General features: G+C 38.8%; 1 protein-coding gene across 1 annotated transcript in view; it reads right to left on the reverse strand.

The window, feature by feature from the left end:
- Positions 1-17,009, reverse strand: part of FRK (fyn related Src family tyrosine kinase) — a 57,668-nt gene extending 40,659 nt beyond the window's left edge. Inside the window, exon 1 of the mRNA XM_040552017.1 lies at positions 16,354-17,009. Within this exon, the coding sequence (XP_040407951.1) occupies positions 16,354-16,784 (431 nt within the window). The 5' untranslated portion in view covers positions 16,785-17,009. The remainder of the gene's footprint in view (positions 1-16,353) is intronic.
- Positions 17,010-19,123: the final 2,114 nt, after the last annotated feature.

A 19,123-nucleotide genomic window follows, 5' to 3' on the forward strand; every position in this document is an offset into this window, starting at 1 on the left:
GTGCCACTGTTCCCTCCTGTTATCTGAGCAGGATAAACAGTGCAGCTGAGCCAGCTTTTAATCCATGCCAGGTTTGCAGTCTGTTGTGGATAAACATCAGCGCAGAAGCTGGGACAGAAGTCTACTAAGGGTACCCCCAGCGCGTTCTCTCTGTGCTGAGAAGGCTCCAAGCACTTGCTGGGCTTTCCCAGGATATCAAAAACATCTAGAGAGTGTCAAATTCTAATAACTCTGCTTGGTTACAACATATAAAGGGCAATTTTATTTTCAAAGGCTTGGTCAGTTTGCACCATAGTTTTCTTAGATAGCATGTAAGACCTTAATGTAGAGTAGAGTAGAGTAGAGTAGAGTAGAGTAGAGTAAATTCAGTTGGAAGGGACCTTCAAAGATCATCGAGTCTAACTGCCTGACCGCTTCAGGGCTAACCAAAGTGGGGCATCAACCACCTCCCTAGGAGGTGCCTGTTGCAGTGTTTGTCCATCCTCATGGTACAGAAATTTTCCCTAACGCCCAGCCTGACCCTCCCCTGGTGCAGCTTTGTGTTGTTCCCTCACATCCTGTCATCAGTGACCAGGGAGCAGAGGCCAACACCCCCCCCCCAACTTCCCCTGCTCAGGGAGTTGCAGAGAGCAACGAGGTCGCCTCTCGGCCTCCTCTTCTCCAGAGCAGACAACCCAAGTGCCCTCAGCCTCTCTTCACGGTACATGCCTTCACGCCCTGTTACTGGCTTTGTTGCCCTCCTCTGGATGCTTTCAAGGACCTTAACATCCTTTTTATATTGTGGAGCCCAGAACCACTCACAATGTGCAAGGTGAGGCCGCACCAGCACTAAATATAACAGGAGCATCACCTCTTTTGACCGGCTGGCTGTGCTGTGCTTAATGCACCCCTCAGTGCCATTTGCCCTTTGGCTGCCAGGGCATGCTGCTGGCTCACGCTGAGCCTGCTGTCACCAGCACCCCCAGTCCCTTTCTGCTGAGCTGCTCCCCAGGCACTCCTCTCCCAGCCTGTGCTTGTGTCTGGCACTACTCCAACCCAGGTGCAGAACATGCACTGACCCAGCATTTTCCTTTGCTGAACTTCATGCCATTGCTCACTGCCCAGTATTTCAGCTTATGTAGATCCCTCTGCAGGGCTTCTTGTCCCTCCAGGGAGTCAACAGCACTTCCCAGTTTGGTATCATTGGCAGTATAGCTGTCTCCCCTATGAAATCTCAAGCCCTTCTTCCAAAGTACATCAATGAAGGATTTCTCATACTGTTCTGAGCCATATTTTTTACTTTCAGGGAGGAAAATGATAGCCCATGCCTAGTATTAGCCCTGGAAAATTTACATCCAATCATGTAAAGCCTGGAAAACTTGCAAGCAACTAAACAAGCCCTTCTGATAGAAAATATTAGGCTGTCTTAATTATAAGACTAATGAAGTAATACCATTTCCACAAGAGCTTATATTTTAAGAAATTAGCAGACATTTCTGCAAAGATCAGAGCCTTCCAAGATATAACACAGCTAAGAAACAGATGTGCTTTACAAGTGATGAACTGCATGTATGAAGTGGAGCGTGGCAGAGGGGCACTGGCTGCTTCAGTCTTCCCTTTAGAGTCTACAGTGAACCCAATGATGGAGATGGAAAAAACAGAAAAATATGTAGTCTAACTAAGCCATGATGATTAAAACTTGCAAAAGATTCCTTTCATAAGTGTGTGCAAAAACGTAAGCTTTCACAGACATGGCACAAGAATCTACACACTGAAAGATCCAGGATTATTCTAAGGCTTTCAGACCGACTGTGCAGAGGCTGGAAAACCTCAGGCTGTTTCAGCTTCTTTGGATGTAAAGCCCTTCTTCCTTTCTGCCTTCTACAGGCTTGCCTGGGAGTGTTTTTAATACCATGTATTCCTCACTGTTATTTATTTTCAGATACTGAAGGATGCATGGTACAAGGACAAAATTTAAGAGGAAGGATATAAAACAATGTATAAGACAATGCAGGATGGACGGGGGAAGCGGGATATTAAGAATTCAAAGCAGAGAGAACTGTACAATATCATCAAGGAGATGGAAGAAGAGAAAGGAGAAAGTCAGAGCTAACAGACAGTGATGAAGAGAAGTTAAAGACATGACAAAACTAAGGACTTCATTTCATGCCCAGGGACTATAGCCTGCTGCTGCCTGAGCTACTGTACCTGCTAATGAAATGCTGGTTTCCAGCTTCTGCTTTTGCAGGGCACACATTTTTGGCAATGATTTCAGTCCTATCTGGGGATTCAGTTTCACAGAGAAACTCTGTGAAAGCAGAGTTTCAGTGCTCTCTAAGCAGTGTTCTCTACAAATCTTTTCCCTTTCCTTTTCTTAACTTCATCATACCACTTGCACTTGTACTTGCCAAGAGAATACTTTACCATGCATTTTCATCGTATATTTATTGACTAGAGGTCACTGTTAAATTTACTGGTTTAATCCTTACTTCCCAAAGTACTGTCATAAACAAGATAGTCAGAATAAGACTTAAAAAAAAATGTGTTGGTAACAACAGCCTTCTACAATCTATATAACGAAATCAATTAAAATCTTATCATGCTGCAGAAAGTATCTAATTTAGACAATATTGAAATAAAAATGCATTTAAAGTGTACCTATACAGTACACAGCTCCGTTCTGATTACTTATTTGCCATAATCATAAACTAGTGAAACTCCAAGTGAAACTAGAAATTCTGGTTTTCAGGGTGGATTACGTAAGGCAGCACGTTTAACCTTACACAACCACAATGCACTTGCTTCATATGTAAAGATCTGAGTCACGTATATTGCTTAGGTCCTTGTTGCTGAATAGCTTATCAAAAGTTAAATGAAGACCATCTGCATGCACTGTATTGGACCGGATTCTCCTGAGTCTTTTCACAATGACAGTGGGTGGAGTAAGTTGTTTTTTCTTTCCACGTGGGAAAACACAGAACATATGAATAGTTCTGAAAAACTAAAGGCTCATTTCCATGTTATACAATTGGCAGAGCTCTATTAAAACCAACAGTGCAGAATTATTTTGTATTACACAAGTATGTAGAAGTCTGCCTGTATGTGATGGTCTGTGGAGCAATGCAGTATAAGTCCCACTGTGCTTTCCACATTTTGAGATCAATGTTGTGATTTTTCTTTAATGAGCACAATGAGAAACACATGCTTTTGGAAAGTAACATATCCCATTTTGCTCTGAGCTTTTGGATAACATTTTGCTAATGTTCTTGTCAACAGATTATAGCTGATAGGTTGGCATTTTTCCATAAATACTAAATTTATGGTAGACTTGAGAGATTTTCACTGGTGAGATGGCAGAATGAAAGAGGTGATAACTGAAGAGATATAGAAGGGAAAAAAAAAAAAAAAAAGGAAATCAAATGAAGTTATACTTCTCTACTTCTACTTCTGTATATATTTTCAAAACAAAATATTATAGCTTATTTTCTTATGTGGTAAATACACTCAAATTGAATAATTTTCATATTTAAAGTTGTTTCTTCTGTTTTCAAATGGAGTTTCTATCAAAGTATATAAACATTTTTAATTTTGTTGAGAAAGTATTAAGTTATCTTGAAACAAGGTACAACTAAACAATACCCTATATTTTCTTCAGTTTAATTTGATACAAAATTAAAATGAAAGATTCTTTTTTTTTTTTTTTTCTTAGGGGCAAAAATAAAGGTAAACAAATAAAATGAGAAACATTGCTGCTTCTTTCTTCAGGAGAAGGGAGCCATTTCCCCTTTTTCTCTTCCCATGTTGGTTTGGTTATAGATGTGAGCACTAAGACATAAGTGATACACTCATCCATGATCCAGAGCATCTTTAGTTAAAACGATGCAATTTGAACCTCATTCTGTAACATACTATAATCACTATTTTGCTGGAACATACACCATGCATAGATGCTTACTTAACATAATTTGAATAGTGTAACATGGTTACAACACAGGCAATCCTTTTGGAACTGAAAGTACATGAGCTACCATCAAAAGCGGGCAGAAACTTTGCTACTATTTATTTTTAGTGAGATAGGAAATTGCAGGTTATGAACAGAAAAAAATTTTATACTTCAAGATTCAAGGGCCAGATTCACCACATTTACGTTATGTAGTACCTCTCCAAATAAATAAATAAATAAATAAATAAAATATTAATTTCATTACCTGCTGAAAACCTGACTGTAACATTGAACAATAGCTTACCTTATATGAGCCCATTGACCACAACACAACCCTATTAAACGTGTGAAACATCCACCTACCCAGACAGATTGACCTCATGTATGCCTGAGAGTCGAAAGGGTCCCCAGGTTGCACCAACAAATGACTGGGGAGCCCAGCTGAAGAAGCTGCAGGAGAATATTATTTGTTCATGTGAGAGAAGGGCAGCAGATGTGTCTTAAAGAAGGACCCTGGGCCCCTGAAGTCTGTTGTGTCTAAGAAATAGCTTTGTTTTGCGTTACTGCACTGTTTTTATTGGATATAATAAGCTATGCCCTAAAGAAAAGGCCTGTCAGAGCTTTAGGGACTTTTACAGTAAGACACTGCGTGGGATTGTTTGGATAAGGTAATGTTCAACAGTGAGCGAGTGTGGTAAAATCCACCACAGAGATTGGCATTTCCTCTTACAGTACAGAACAAATTTATTGTCTTGTAAACATAAATAAAAAGATTAGTCAGGCATTAGTCTACAAGAGTCCATGACACATTGGGTTTACACCTTTTCAGTAAGTACTGCAATAGGGCATAACTGCATTGCCGCATGATTCTGTTAAAAGAGATTACGCATAGTATTATGTTGATTTTTCACTTCTTGATAATAACAGTTGATTGTGTTCAACAACACGTTGTTGAATTTGCCCTGAGACTGACGTAGGGAGCAAACCAAAACAGAGACTGGAGCATGGTGCTCATGCCTCACATGGGGGAGCCCACAGGAAAGGCAGGTTCTTTCTCGGGGCAGCAGAAAATGGAGGGATCCAGAATATATTTCAAAGTCTGTGGATCAGGCATGTGCTCCAGGTTTCCCCGTGTTTTCATAGTTGATGGACCCCAGCAACCCTGCCAAAGGCTCTGTGGTGAACCCTGTCTGTTCGTTAGTTATATACCTACAAGCGTCCTTCTGGTTGGGGCCTGCAGCTTTGCACAGCAGCTTCTCTCCCCAGTCCTTGGCATGCCTCACCAGGGCCAGCGTGCTCAGGTGAATGGCACACTCAGGTGACATCCCCCAAATGCAGGCTGACCAGAGAGGGGAGAGGCCGTGCCCCCTCTCTGCCCCACATCTGAGTCCGTTCAAATTTCCGAAGTGAACACCACCACACTCACAACCTCCATGCTGATAGCACTGCCCCTTTTTCCCCAAGGTTTCCACTGGGAGGGTGCCACTTGGGGAAAGGTGCAGATGTATCAAAAAAAAACGTGGTGGCTCTGAGACAGAGCCTTCAAGACAACAAACCATCACATCTTTGGGTCAATGATGGCTGGGAAGCAACTATTTCTCCTGTAGGGATAGTAGTGCAAGGCCAAGTCCATGGGCTCTGCAAATCAGCATAGCTCACCCAATTCTAGCTTCATTGTACAATAGGAGCAAAAGATAATAAAATAGCAATCAAATCACAGCCTGATAGAATTAATTTGAGTTAATCTCCATAAATAAATCTCATCCAGAGATTATTCACTATTGAGTAATTCATTTCAACAGTTCCACACATTGTTCGGAATATTGTTCATCTGCATCTAATCTGCTCTGAAGTGCTTCTATATGTGAAAATAAATTGAAGATGAAAGTGATATATTACTTTTTTGCTGTGTTTTAATTATGTAAATCATTGGTATTTCTTCAATTTAAGTGTCTAAAGTCAATTAGTGTATCACAGTTTGTTCCCAATTGTGGTTTTGTACCTGGGTAAGGACTTCATTGCATTTAAAACTTGTTTGAAAACACTTGTCTTTGTAGTAAATGAAAGGCTACCATCAGCTTTAATGGGAAGTGCTTTGGGCCTTTTTTTGTGAAATACAGCCATTCAATCACCTTAATAAAAAAAATAAAAAATAAAAATAAAAAATAAAATGTGTTCCTTAGGCCCTATTTCGGCTGCATAGAGTTTTCAAAAGAGTATTGTAAAATCTTGCATCAATGCTAGTATCTCTACACATTTGTTAACATATACCTGAACAAAAGTACTGATCTAGTGTTAAAATGTACTTTAAAAGTAGCAAGAGCTCTACTATTCATAACGTCTGGTGAACAAAATTGAAACCTTGAGGTAGCCTTAATGTTAACATGGTGCAAAGAGCACTACTAACATCAATTGATTTAACATTAAGGGAAGCTCAAAAGTACAAGAAATTTTTCAATCATGTGTTCACTTAAACCATTACAGCTTCCAAAAGCACTGAATTGATTTTCTTGAGAAAATCATTCCTGAAAAATTATTTTCTTCTTTTACAAGGAAATTCACTTCAGCTCAGAAGTAATATAGAAGCCCTCAGGAACAAAAAGCCCCACATGGCTGTACAGGATGCTAGTGTTTAAGATCTTTCCACTGCTTTTTGTGAAGAGCTCTCTTGGCACAGGCACATACTTCCTCAGCCTATTGCCAGAAGCAGACTTGTCTGAGCAGACTTGTGCCCTCTCTCAGGTCACCTTTCACTGGAGAATGACCTCCACTGTCTCACTCAGTCTCCAGGGGTAATCAGAAAAGGATTGTGCTGCCAGGAACCCTAAAATGACCACAAGCCAAGGGATATAAAATCACAGAATGGTTTGGGTTAGAAGGGACCTTAAAGATCATCTGGTTTCAATGGTCATCCTGGTCACCTTCCATTAGACCAAATTGCTCAAAGTCCCATCCAACTTGACCTTGATTACATTGAGGGAGGGGGCATCCACAACTCCTCTGAGCAACCTGTTCCAGTATCTAACTTCACAGTAAAGAATTTCTTCCTTATATCTAACCTAAATCTATTCTCTTTTACTTTAAAAACATTACCCTAACATAGTGTCTCTTTCATATCGTCACAAATTTCTTAACAAAGCAGTCTCCCAGATTTTAGGGTAACCTTTTCAGGATGACAGATGGGTAGGGTGACACACTAAAGACACCTTTGACTTCCAGAAGTAAGGCTAGCACATCTGTGAAAATCTGTGTGCACTATCATCACAAGACCCACACATACAGCTTATTTTGTAAGAGATCACAGCACCATGTCAGAAAGGTAGAAAATCTAACTGATTCATCTGTGTTAGAGACTGAGAATACATACACACTTCTAAACTTTTGGAAATCTGTTGGAGTTTGGGAAAAGCATAAAATAAAAGGAACATAGTCAAGGCTCTTTTTTTTGGAGTAAGGGTAAAGGATACTGTTAGGGAAGTTAGGGATAGCTGCCTCCTCCCTCAGCACTAGTCCATGGATGCACCTGCTGCTTTCCTATTTGCAGGTTCAACCAGTAGCAAAGTTGAGCACACATCCCAGACACATATACACACGGGGGGCATGGACATATGCAGAGGACACAGACATGGCCAGCCACTCAGATGGCCACAGACAGGGTGCTGCCTTCAACAGCCTCCTGGACCCCAGGTTTGCACCTCAACAACTGCAGTGTCTCAGTTTGCCCCCAGTTTCTTGATAGCCCATCAATTGGTGTGACTGACCAGGTTTGTTTCTGGCTGAGTCGTCGTTAATACGAATTGGTCGTTTTTTATGTTGGTGTTGTTTCCCTCCATTTCCTTGTCATCCCAATTTGGCAAGGTGCTCAGTCAAATAATCTTACAGAAAAAAAATAAGCATTCCCGCACACTATATACCTTTATCAATCATTGCTGCTGACGAGATTTGTCATCACCACCTCCCTTATCAGGTGTGAGTCAGACTTGTATCTGTGTGTTCTTTATGGCTCCTTTGATCAGATACCCTTAGAGGAGCAGAGACACTCCTGCATACCTTCAGAGAGGCTTCCACTAACTCAAACGATCAGTAGTTTCAAAAGGAAGAATGAGTTTTGTGAGTTCTCATCAGTTCTGAAACTTGGTATATATTAATTACCAAATGTAAGATTCAGATTTTTTTTTCCTCTTCTGTTGTGGTCCATTTTGAAAAGGTGTGCCACAAAATTTCTTGTGTTACAAATAAAGAAAAATATTATTTATTTTTCAGGATACTAGCAATATATCTGCTTTAATGAGAGAAAGCTAAGGGAAAATGCTTACCAACGTTATTGCAGATAAACCTATAACGTAAGAGATTATAGAGTAAGCTGCAAAGAAATAATGAAAATGTCAATTAGTGCAATCCCATCTGAAACCATCCCTTAATTAATTCGCTGCTCCGTTTTTCCAGTTTTTATTGATTAAGATTAGCATACCAGCATGGATAAATGGAATGTATTTTTATCTAGTTTAAGTGATAAATAAAAGCTATGGGTTCATGATCAATATTTCATATGATCTTCTGAAGAAACTATTTCCAGATAAATTCTAAGCATGTTTGGAGAACTGAAAATTGCAAAGATGTCAATTTCCATTCTAATTTCCTGTTACTTTTATGGCTTTCCTAATGCAGTTTTGAGGTGCAAACCTGAATGTAATCGTTAGCTTCTTAACTAAGGATTTTAATCACTTTTTTTCTGAGTTCTAATACAAGAAGTGTCCTCAAATATGCTCCATATAATGCTATTTGGAAAACACCGAATATTATTTTATCTCTTACATGTAGCACTAAATATGTGATAATATTTTGTCTTTTTAAAATATGACCTAATATACTATGTTACTTCTTTGCTATTTGTATTTTGCTTGCATGACTTGGAATCATAGAATAAGTTGTATAATGAAACACAGAATGGTTTGGGTTGGAAGGGACCTTGAAGATCATCTAGTTCCGCCCCCCCTGCCATGGACAGGAATGCCACCCGTGAGACTTGAAAAGGAACAAAATATTTTATTATGGGAAAACATATGAAACTTAAGCAATCATATTTTTTTATTAATCTGTTTTAAAGAAAATTGAGAGGTAAATTGTGTATTGTCTAACTTAGGCTATGGGAAGGCTGCATCTTTATTGTAACATTTGCAAAAAACACCACTGCTAAAGGATTTTGTTAGAAGATACCATCTATAAGATAATAACAGGATACATTCTGGTCTTACTTCTGCACCTTCAGTAGGATCTGAAATGAATTTAGCAGTAAATTGCTCACAGTTAAATAACTCACATCTGCAGCCCAGGTTGACTTGGGTGTTATGATAGATGGGAACAGGCAAGCGTGGCCTGTAAAGGAATAGGCAGGTGAATCTCGCAGGGACTGTGACAGCACTGCTATTTCTTTTTGTGCCTAATTAATTTTGAGTGTGGCTTGGTGTTTTTTGTTGTTGGTTTTTTCAGTCACTCCTGACTGAACAATCAACAGTTGGGAAAAAAAAAAAAAAAAAAAAAAAAAAAGAGCTAAACCATTGTTTAGGAATGTAAAACTTTCTGCAGAGATGAGAAGGGTTTTTTGTTTGGTTGATTGGTTTTGGAGTTTTGCTTTTTTTTTTTTTTTTTTTTTTTTTTCTATAGCTTAGTCTTTGTCTCCAAACAGAAATAAAGAATTGTGCAGTGTCAACACCTATGCTTTTGCTAAACAGACTTGACAATAGTTCTGTAATTAGACATGGCAGTGATGTACCCTCTAACATTGCTTATACAACAGTTCCAGTCTCTGGTGAAGTACAAAGGGAACAGATCACAGAAAGTGGACAGGCCTGTGCACTTTTCATAAAATCCTTTCTGAAACAGAGTAACTGGGCTAGAAGGGCCATTGGTTTGACCTCGTAGGGTATTTTGTATGTTTTGTGATTTAATCTTTTCATTACAGTTATGTTCCTACACACACAAGAAAAATCCTCAAAGTCTTCTATAACCAACAGTGCTTTTCACTTGCTACAAAATAATTCTTCACAGAGATACCTGACCTAGTTTGTTTAAATCCAGCATAGCTTTAGGACTTCTTAGCCTGGCTGAGCTGCTGGTTACTATTCTTCTCTTCTAAACCTGTTCAGAGATGACTGAGCTCTGCATGGGTCTGTATTGTGCTATGCAGAGAGCCATCAAAGACAGCTATTGCAGAAATAGTAACTATTGTACAATACCTGGCCAATGTTTTTGCCAACATCGCTCCCAAACAACTAATCTAGGTTAGCACACACAACCCATATTTCTACTGAATCTGAAGAAAAAACTTCAGACAGGACCGTTAAGTTATTCTGACCAGAATGTTGTCTTCGTTTTTCAAAGATGTGCCATAAAGGCCATTTCGGTTTCATGGTGTCATAAAAAAAAATCTAACTGCCCATGTCTGAAGTCTTTAAGGATATTGTTTCTGGCTGTGACATCATTCATTGTCAAATCTTTCACTACATGGTAATGGAAACTACTGCATAGAAATTATCATATATAACTTACATACTGATTCCATATAAAGTTGAGAAAGGAAAGAATTTCTTCATTTCTCAGAGTTTGAATAAATAATGTTATATATCTAGAAAACCACATTGCCAGGTGACCTAAATTAGACAAGTTTGCATAAACTGCTCATCTGTGATGCCAGAATTCCTTCCACCTTTCTGAGCAGCAATACACATTTTCTGGATTATACATGGACATGTAAATACTGCTGGCACTTGACAAAGTCTGACATTTTGCATAGTTCTGTAAACCATCTCCTTCACTTTATCACTGCATATTTAAGAAATGAGCAGAGCTGAAGAAAATGTTTGGGATGTGCTTGAAGATAATATGGCAATGTTGAGACAAGACTAATGAAGTTAATTAAGCAAATTTAGGGTCTTGTTTTAGCATTCAATAATTTAAATTCAAGAAAGGCATTCAAAAACACTCATGGCAATTCAAAAGTCTGGCTAGGTACTTCAGATGCCATGAACAGAAGGTGAAAGAATGTGATCAAACACATGACCTGGCTTTGCACCACACACCCTCCCTGTATCACCCAGCTATTTTACATGGTCTTAAAAGTATCAGGCTTATAAACTGTCTGTATGTGTGCACACACAAAAGTTCATGCATTAAGTATATTCAAGTACATATATAAAGTAAATAAAAAAATCCTCCATCTCTTTCAGTTATGAGTTCATATACAGCCTTTTCAGTGATTTACAATAAATATATATATTGGCAATAAAGAATCCTTTTCTACCAAAATTGGTTAAAAATAGCTTTCATATGTAATGCGACAGGTTCCAGGAACATGAGAAATATAAACCATCCATGCTAGCTAATGAACGGTTATTACAAGCCCATTTCAGTACAAGGGTTACTGCTGGTTCTGGTGGTGTCCTCAAGAGTTTGTGCTGTAATACAGGAAGAAATTACCAGAGTGGGAGAGCGCTGAAACCACAGTGGATCAAATTCAGATTTCTGAGGTATTCAGCAGAATTTAAGGTTTCACTTTTGAAAGAGCTGCTAGCCATTGTGGCTCTAAATACCACTTTGCAAAATGACCCACATGAACAAAAGGAACCCCATAAGCCTGAATGTTCAGACAGTCTGAAACAGGTTGACACAGTGAACAATTTCTTACTCATGTATAGTAACTCAGACTCAGTCAATGCATGAAATAGTTAAAGCTGAGTCAGGCCACAGAAAGGAAGGAACTATGGAGACTGACAAAATAATCTGCAAGTCACTTCTGCTTTCAAAGAGTTGTACAGAAAGCTCATTATGGAATTGACTGGTGAGATTTTGTTGATTAGGTCTGGGGCTTGGTTTCCAGCAGCTGGGAAACACCTACCCCAGAAACCTCTCTGAAATAAAGAATGTTTCTGAAACTAGTAAAAGTTACAAGTAATTGCAGTGCTCTTGTTTGTCCTAATCAGCTAGGAGTTTGTGTGGATTTACTTCCCTCAGCACAGCAGTACTGCGTCAATAATGTTGGGAGGAACATATGAAATGAACTTGACTTTTGATAAACAGCCAACAGGTCCACCAGGATGGCAGACGAGAGTCCCCTCTAAGTACGCTCTACCCTTCCTCTAGAAAAGAATTCATGTCACTCCAACAGTTTTGTTTTCTTTTTTAATCATTATTTTTGCTTCATTAAAATTTACTGTCCAGCTGGCCATATTTGTTGTCCATAACAATTTGCACTATGTTGCTTTCTTGTTTAGTTAAAACAAGTGGCAATAATAAGGGCAGGTGAATGTGTTACTATGGTTCCTGTTTATAGCACAGAGTAGCAGGCACAGAGCGAGCACAGAGAATGTAAGGTCACACTCCTTGCCAAGGAAATTTATATATTTATTCCTATTTTGGTGTTAGTCAAATTGTTCTTTCTGATCATGCTCTGCTAAAAATGCAAGGCAAATCATATGACTGTACCTCCAGCTGCATTTTTCACTTCCCTTGTGCTAAATGTTATGTGCCTAGACCCAGGAAAAAAGAAAAAGCATTTCCAAATCATTGGATGCACCAGATGTGACCTCACTCAAACTTGCTTAAAAAAGAAAAAATGGTTTGGATTGTCATTTTGCCTGCTATCTATGATACAGAGAGAAGAAAAGAACTAAGCATTCTTATTAATGCTAATTTATCATCGGCATAGCCTGAATCTGCCTTTTTTTCAGACCATATACGGAGCACTGCAGGTGCTAGAAAAAAATCAGTAATGAGAGGAAAGCAACACAGTAAGGAAATCTCATTTTTATCACTTCTGCTTGAATATTCTGATAGCCAAGAATACATGAAAATTCTCTTTGTTATAAGCAGTATCAATTTTTTTGTTGTTGTTGTTGTTGTTTTTTTACAAGGCTGGAGATACTGTATTTTCTTTCTTTCAGTTATTAATCCATCTTACCAGCACTACCTCAGTTATACTATATGGAGTTCAAGAAACCTCTAGGAAGAAAAGCTTATTTAAATGAGGACAAGAAAGCAAAGTTCCTCACTTTTCTGTCTTATTTTATTTCATTTTCCTTCTTACCAAGGAAAATTTCAAAAAAAAAAGCCTTTCTCCCTAAAAAAAAACACAGATACTTCAGCAAAGAGACAAAACAATCTGCTGTGGCACTTGCAGGGAATAAATAATCACCCAGCATTATCTTGTGCCAGGATGGACAATACAGAACCAGACGGACTTACCAATCCCTAACTGGCTCTACAATACAGACCATGTCAAAATGTTGATTAGAAAGGATTATATATATTTTGTTGTTAATAATCTTGATGGCTACAGGCAAAACTAAAATGATTAGCAAACAAAATTCAACAGTTCTGCATGTAGCTTTCAAGCATATATTGGCTAAACTTCCATAGTGACCCTGTCTTCTCTAAGATATTACATAATTTATAGAATATTTCATGCCCTTATATCCCTTTATTTAAGTGAATTTATGGGGTATCCATGCATGCATTGAGAATCAATGTTTTTTTGAAAGTTTATTTACAAGCATGCTGAAATCAGCTGTTAAAGAATATGGCCAGTTTGTTTTATTTCCAAGTCTTACTAAGACTCGTGTGATGAATTGAAGATTGGAAAAATTATAATAGTAGCTTTTTAAAGAACCTTTGTTTTATAAGCCAGTTTCAGATGCTAAAGGCCTTTTAAGGACTTCCCCTTCTTGAGCTCTAGGTGTGATGAAGACACACCACTAAATGAATGCTTGTTATTGTCTGACAATGGGTGTCTTTGCCTAGCTTTCTTACGGATATTAGTTGACAAATTCGAGACTCAAAAACAGCAAAAAAAAATCACTAATTTCACAAATTTCTGTACGTGCATGAGACAGTGACCCACGCATTTGCATAATCATGAAATCTGTTTCCTGGAACAGGTTTGCCAGTTTGTCTTGATCTAATAAGTTGGAAATACTTTCTAGAAATAAACTAAAACGTCTATTCTCTCTGCAGACATACAGGAGCTAGATGGTGCTAGAGAATGTACATTTATATGCGACACAGATTGCAAGTCTTCCATTCTTTATCAGTTCTGTGCTGGAAACATGAAGTACTGGTAAAAAAGATGGAAGGATACAATAAAAACTTTTCCAATTTCCACAAATATGTACGTTATGGCCATAAGCAATTGGCCAACACCAAAGGAGAGAGTTAATTAAAATCAAAATGGAAAGATGAAAGAAGTTAAATTTAAATTTCAGGCAGAGAATGTGATTAAAAAATTGAATTTTAATTAAAGAGACGATATAATAATTTTTTCATCTTCCTTCTTTTACTTTAGGGAAAGCAAGTGTTATCTCTTTAAAACACCATCACTACTGCTGCTCTCATTGTTTCAGTAGGATAATAGAGGTGTGAAATGTATAGGGTGGGTGAAATGGAAGTCTTGGAGGAAACTGTAGCAAGAAATATTCCAACCAGATACAAGGGGAAAAATCATCACCATCAGATTGAAAAGCTTGACTGTAAATAGCCCTAAGCAGACTGGTCAAACTTTATTTTTGCCTTGAGTTGGGGCAACTGGTTCAAATGTCCTTCTGAGGCCTTTTCCGACATGAGTTTTTTTATGACTATAGAAAAGGGTGTCTGTGTGACCTGACAAGGAGCAGATTTGTACTCTTTTCATTGAAGGTCACTAAGGCCAACGGACTAGGAAGGAAATTTGAGAAAAGATGGCATATTTATTCAGAAAATTATGAAATTAAAAACTTGTCAAACATTTTGGAGGAATGACTTCATCTGAGAGCTGTAAGAGCTCTCCATGTCCACTGTTCTACAAATCTGGGGGAAATAAAAACAATTTAAAACAAACAAACAAAAATTTTGCCAAAAATAAAAAATTAGTCATGATTAATAAAGGGAGAAAGTTATTAAAAAAAAAAAAAAAGGAGTATAAGGAAATAAATTTCATTCTATTACAAGAAAAAAAAAAACATGCTGAAATGAACTTTATCAAAGTTAACTACACAACTGATGCTGAATATATAGAAAGATAAGAGGAAGCTTAAGAGCTGAGACTTGATTTTGTAACTGAGAAAAATTACTTGCAAAGTATTAATAGCAAGCAGCAATCTTAGAGGACTTGTAGTAAGACTACTTCTTGAAAGAGAGCAAAGGCCAAGATGATTTGAATTAGAATCTATCACCGTTTCTCTTGTGTTCAGAAAATGTTTTTCCTGCAGATTAATTTCTGCAACTGGAAGAATTCTTTTGAACACAACCATTGAAAATGTTGTTTGCCTGAATACAGAAATAGCAACAGCTGGTCAGATTCTGGAAATTAAGGTCTTCAGGTTAAAGAGGAATCTCATAGTTGCCCTATGTTAGATATCTTACAGTTGATAAAAGACTGGTATAACCATATCTGAGCCGGTGTTCTTAGCCCTGGGCAGTACAGTGGGCAGATCATATTGGAGATGTTTCAGATCCAGATGAGATTTAACTGAAAAGCTGCAATATCATTCCTCTAAAATCAAAATGAATTCACAGACTACCACCATTTATGCTGTCTCTTTCCACACTGATAATTTTTGCCAAGACACACTTCAGGAACAGCAGTCAGTGTTATTTCAGCAGAATATGCTGCCTATGATAGAAGCACAAAAAAGTAACTCTGCATCCTGGCCTGACACAGACCCTAATCATCCTCACTAGGGATCCGAGTAACTGATTTCATGTGATGTCTGCTCCAATTCTGAATGGTAAACAAGATCAGACATGTTTTGAAGGGGCAGAAGAACATGACCTGCATAGTTAAACTCTGTGAAACTAAGAAATTCAGTCTGTTCCTTTGCTATATCCACACCTATGCCTTTTGCAGTACTTTAGTTAAATTTGTACTGAGTAGTGATTTGCTTACAGAGGAGAAAAAAAAAATAGAGAAAACCACAATAAATCTTATCTGATAGAGACTAGCCCATCATCTGTAACAAAATTTGAAAGTGTAAAGGTAGCTTCCTGGACTCTAATTGACAACTCTGCAACTGGTTAGGCTGAAGGCTATTTGGGGTTGGAGTGATACCTTCTTACAATCTGGAAAGCATCTGACCCACGATAATTGTTATATGAATAACAATAACGAACCACCACAGTGATAACCAGCCTGATATTGCCAGATGCTTCTTCAGCAGATCATGGGGGTATATCAGAGAGGGAAATTATTTAAACCACTACAGAACCCTCAACACTCTGCCTTTCATAACTGATTTTCTTTCACCTTTTCCTCACGCACACTGACTAGCAGTATCGCTGGTAGGACTGCTGGAGGTTCACTGTTGAGGTTACTACCCAGTGAGAAGCACTGCCATAACTGCCTGCTCCAAACCTACTTAGCCCAACAGAAAAGGGACGGTGGCGCGCGTTATGGGGCTACTCACGGCTCAGCTTCGATGCTCTGGTCAGGAGCTATGTAGTTGGCAGGGATGTAGCCCTGGAGCTTGCGGCCAGGAGAGACTGACCCTGGTGGCAGGAGGAGCCTAGCGTACCACCAGCCCTCGTGGGATGCATCCAGCACTGCAAGCTTTTCCCCGGCTTGAAAGCTCAAGTCTTCCTCTGTGCGAGCCTCATAGCTGAAGAGTGCCACAAAGTTACAAATGTTCACCAGATGCTGGCCAGGCAGCGGAGGTAAGGGCTTGCTTTTTTTCTCACTCTCTTTGGCTTCCTCGCTTGTCTGGTTGTCAGTGTATATCACAGCAAGGTTGGGAAAAGTTTGGCCGATTTTGTCTTCCTTTTCATCTTCCTTCGCTGAGAATAAGCAAGGGATACAGGGTTTCAAACAGGTGCAGTACTTCCGACAAATGTTTCCCATCCTGTTTCCTTGTGCCTTGAACTGCTTCGTCTCTTCTTTCGCTTTTCCCAGTTGCAATACCCTTAGACCAACTTTTGCCCCATCAGTATTTCAGAGCTTTGCAGGATTTCTTTCCTTCTTCCTCCTTTGGCACAAAATCAAACAGCTCTTGGCACAGCTGGAAGCTCCTCTCTGAGCCCCACTGAGAGTTCATACCAGGCGGCTCCTGATTCAGGAGTGAAACCTGAGTATCCAAGTGCGAGAGCAGATGTGGAGGGAATTTTTCACTTCCTCCTCGGAACAGGAAAGCAGCACAGAAACTGCCTCTGGGCTGAACTCTTGGGATAGCGGGAAAGAGTGAGTCCTCCTCTCCAGTAGCAAAAAAAAAAAAAAAAAAAAAAAAAATTCAGGAAACCTAATCCGGAGCAGGGGGAGTATTCTCAGTTCTTACTGCTCAGGGTGGGGTTTTCTCATCTCAAACTGTCATATGATTAGCAGTGAACCTTGGTAAAATCTATCTTGGCAATGATTAACTGAGCTGACCTGCCTGTTTCCTCAGCCTCCGACGTGAACAGCCTGATTATTTCTTTTTATTTCCTGGTCTGCACTGGCTTCTGTTCACAGGGGAAGCCTCTGTCTGCCCAGAGCCAGCAGACGCCCTCACCTGGAGCACACCTGCTGCTTCTGCACTCTTACACACCCACTGTGTTTTTGTTTTTTTTTTGTGTTTTTTTTTTTTTTTTTTAAGCTGCATTTAGCACTTCTTATAAGAAAGAAAGAAAATACTTCAGTCCTTATTCTGCATTTTAAGGAAATAAAGTCTCTTGCCAAGGAATTGCTCTAGGTGGTTGGTTAATTATACCAACAAAGTATAAAATTATTTTTTTTTTCCAGCCAGAGAGCAATCCAATGGAAACTAATCTAGCCACTATGTTCCCTTTTCCAAAGCACCCATAAACTGGTATGCAGACAGAGCATAGGAGTCTGGATACTGCTGAGGCAAAGCAGCATGGGGAGCCGTCTGCCACATCCCAGCACTGCAGCCCTAGCTTTATAACAGCTGGAAATCACCAGCCTCAGGGACACGTAATGCTAAGCATGAGCAGGAAGCACAGGAGATAGCCTGGCTGTACCACACGGTGGCATTTCAGTAACAGGCAAGCTGTTACAGATAAGAGGTCAAACAAAACCCACTCATGGATGCAAAACTTCCGGGTGATAAAGAAACTGGCTCCCATTAATTTTAATTTTTTTTTGGGGGGGGGGCGTGTGCGTAGGGGTGTCAGGAATAAATGATATCTTCCTAAACCATTCACACATGTGTATCAGCTCCATTTAGAGTTCCTGATTTCTGTTGCTTTAAAATAATAATAATAATAATAATAATAACACACAAACCAAAACCAATTTTTTCACTATGTCTCTCAGCCTGTCCTTTTAATGATGAGACCAGTGGCACAGGCAGAAGTTGAGTGATGCAGTGGGGACTGCTGGATGACTGAAAGAAGTCTCCACTGAAAGCTTATCAGGTGTATCTGCATTGAAGAGGGATGGGGAACTGCTTTCTCACTCCTCTTCCATAATGGTGCAAAGGAAACTGAATAAAGAAGAAAGGACCATACATATTAAGTGATCACTAAACCTAGTAATCTGTAGTGAACTCTTTGGGCCTGATAAAAAAAAAAAAAAAAAAAAAAAAAAAAAAAGGCATATTAGTTTTGCAAATTATGAAAATTGTATTTAGTTATGAAGTATGACAGGATATGATTTTTCCCCACAGCAAGTATTAATCACTACCCAGATCAATAAGAACACAGATATCCAAGAGATATTTACTTTCCTTAAGTCTGATGGACAATAACCAAAGATAGGAAAGGCGTGTGTTGAAAAAAAAACTATCTTCATTAGTCTTGTTTCAAGAATTATCTAAATTTAGAGAGGCCAGGGAATAACAGAAAAGATGTATTAAATCATCTGTTTCTTCAGTTAGCATCTTTGACAGATTTTCCTGTAATGTTTCATGGTTCTGACAACATGGGCATTAATCTGGCAAAGATTTGCACACACATTTACTGGGCAGAACAGTTTCATCATTACGATGGATATACCTACATGTACAGAAACAATCTCATGCACTGCTCTTTTCACGATCAATACAGTCAAGTACTGGATACACACACATTAGAAATCTCATTGTGTTCACCAAGATCACTTATATAAATATATATAACCATGGAAGAATGGGGCTTAAACCTACAAACGTTTGTGTGTATATATATGTATATATCTTATCTCAAATAATCACTGGCATTAAATTAATCTTCTCTCCCAATTTATGGCCCTTTACAAGACCAAGAAGA

This window comes from Cygnus olor, chromosome 3 (assembly GCF_009769625.2).
Source record: "Cygnus olor isolate bCygOlo1 chromosome 3, bCygOlo1.pri.v2, whole genome shotgun sequence".
Taxonomy (NCBI): domain Eukaryota; kingdom Metazoa; phylum Chordata; class Aves; order Anseriformes; family Anatidae; genus Cygnus; species Cygnus olor.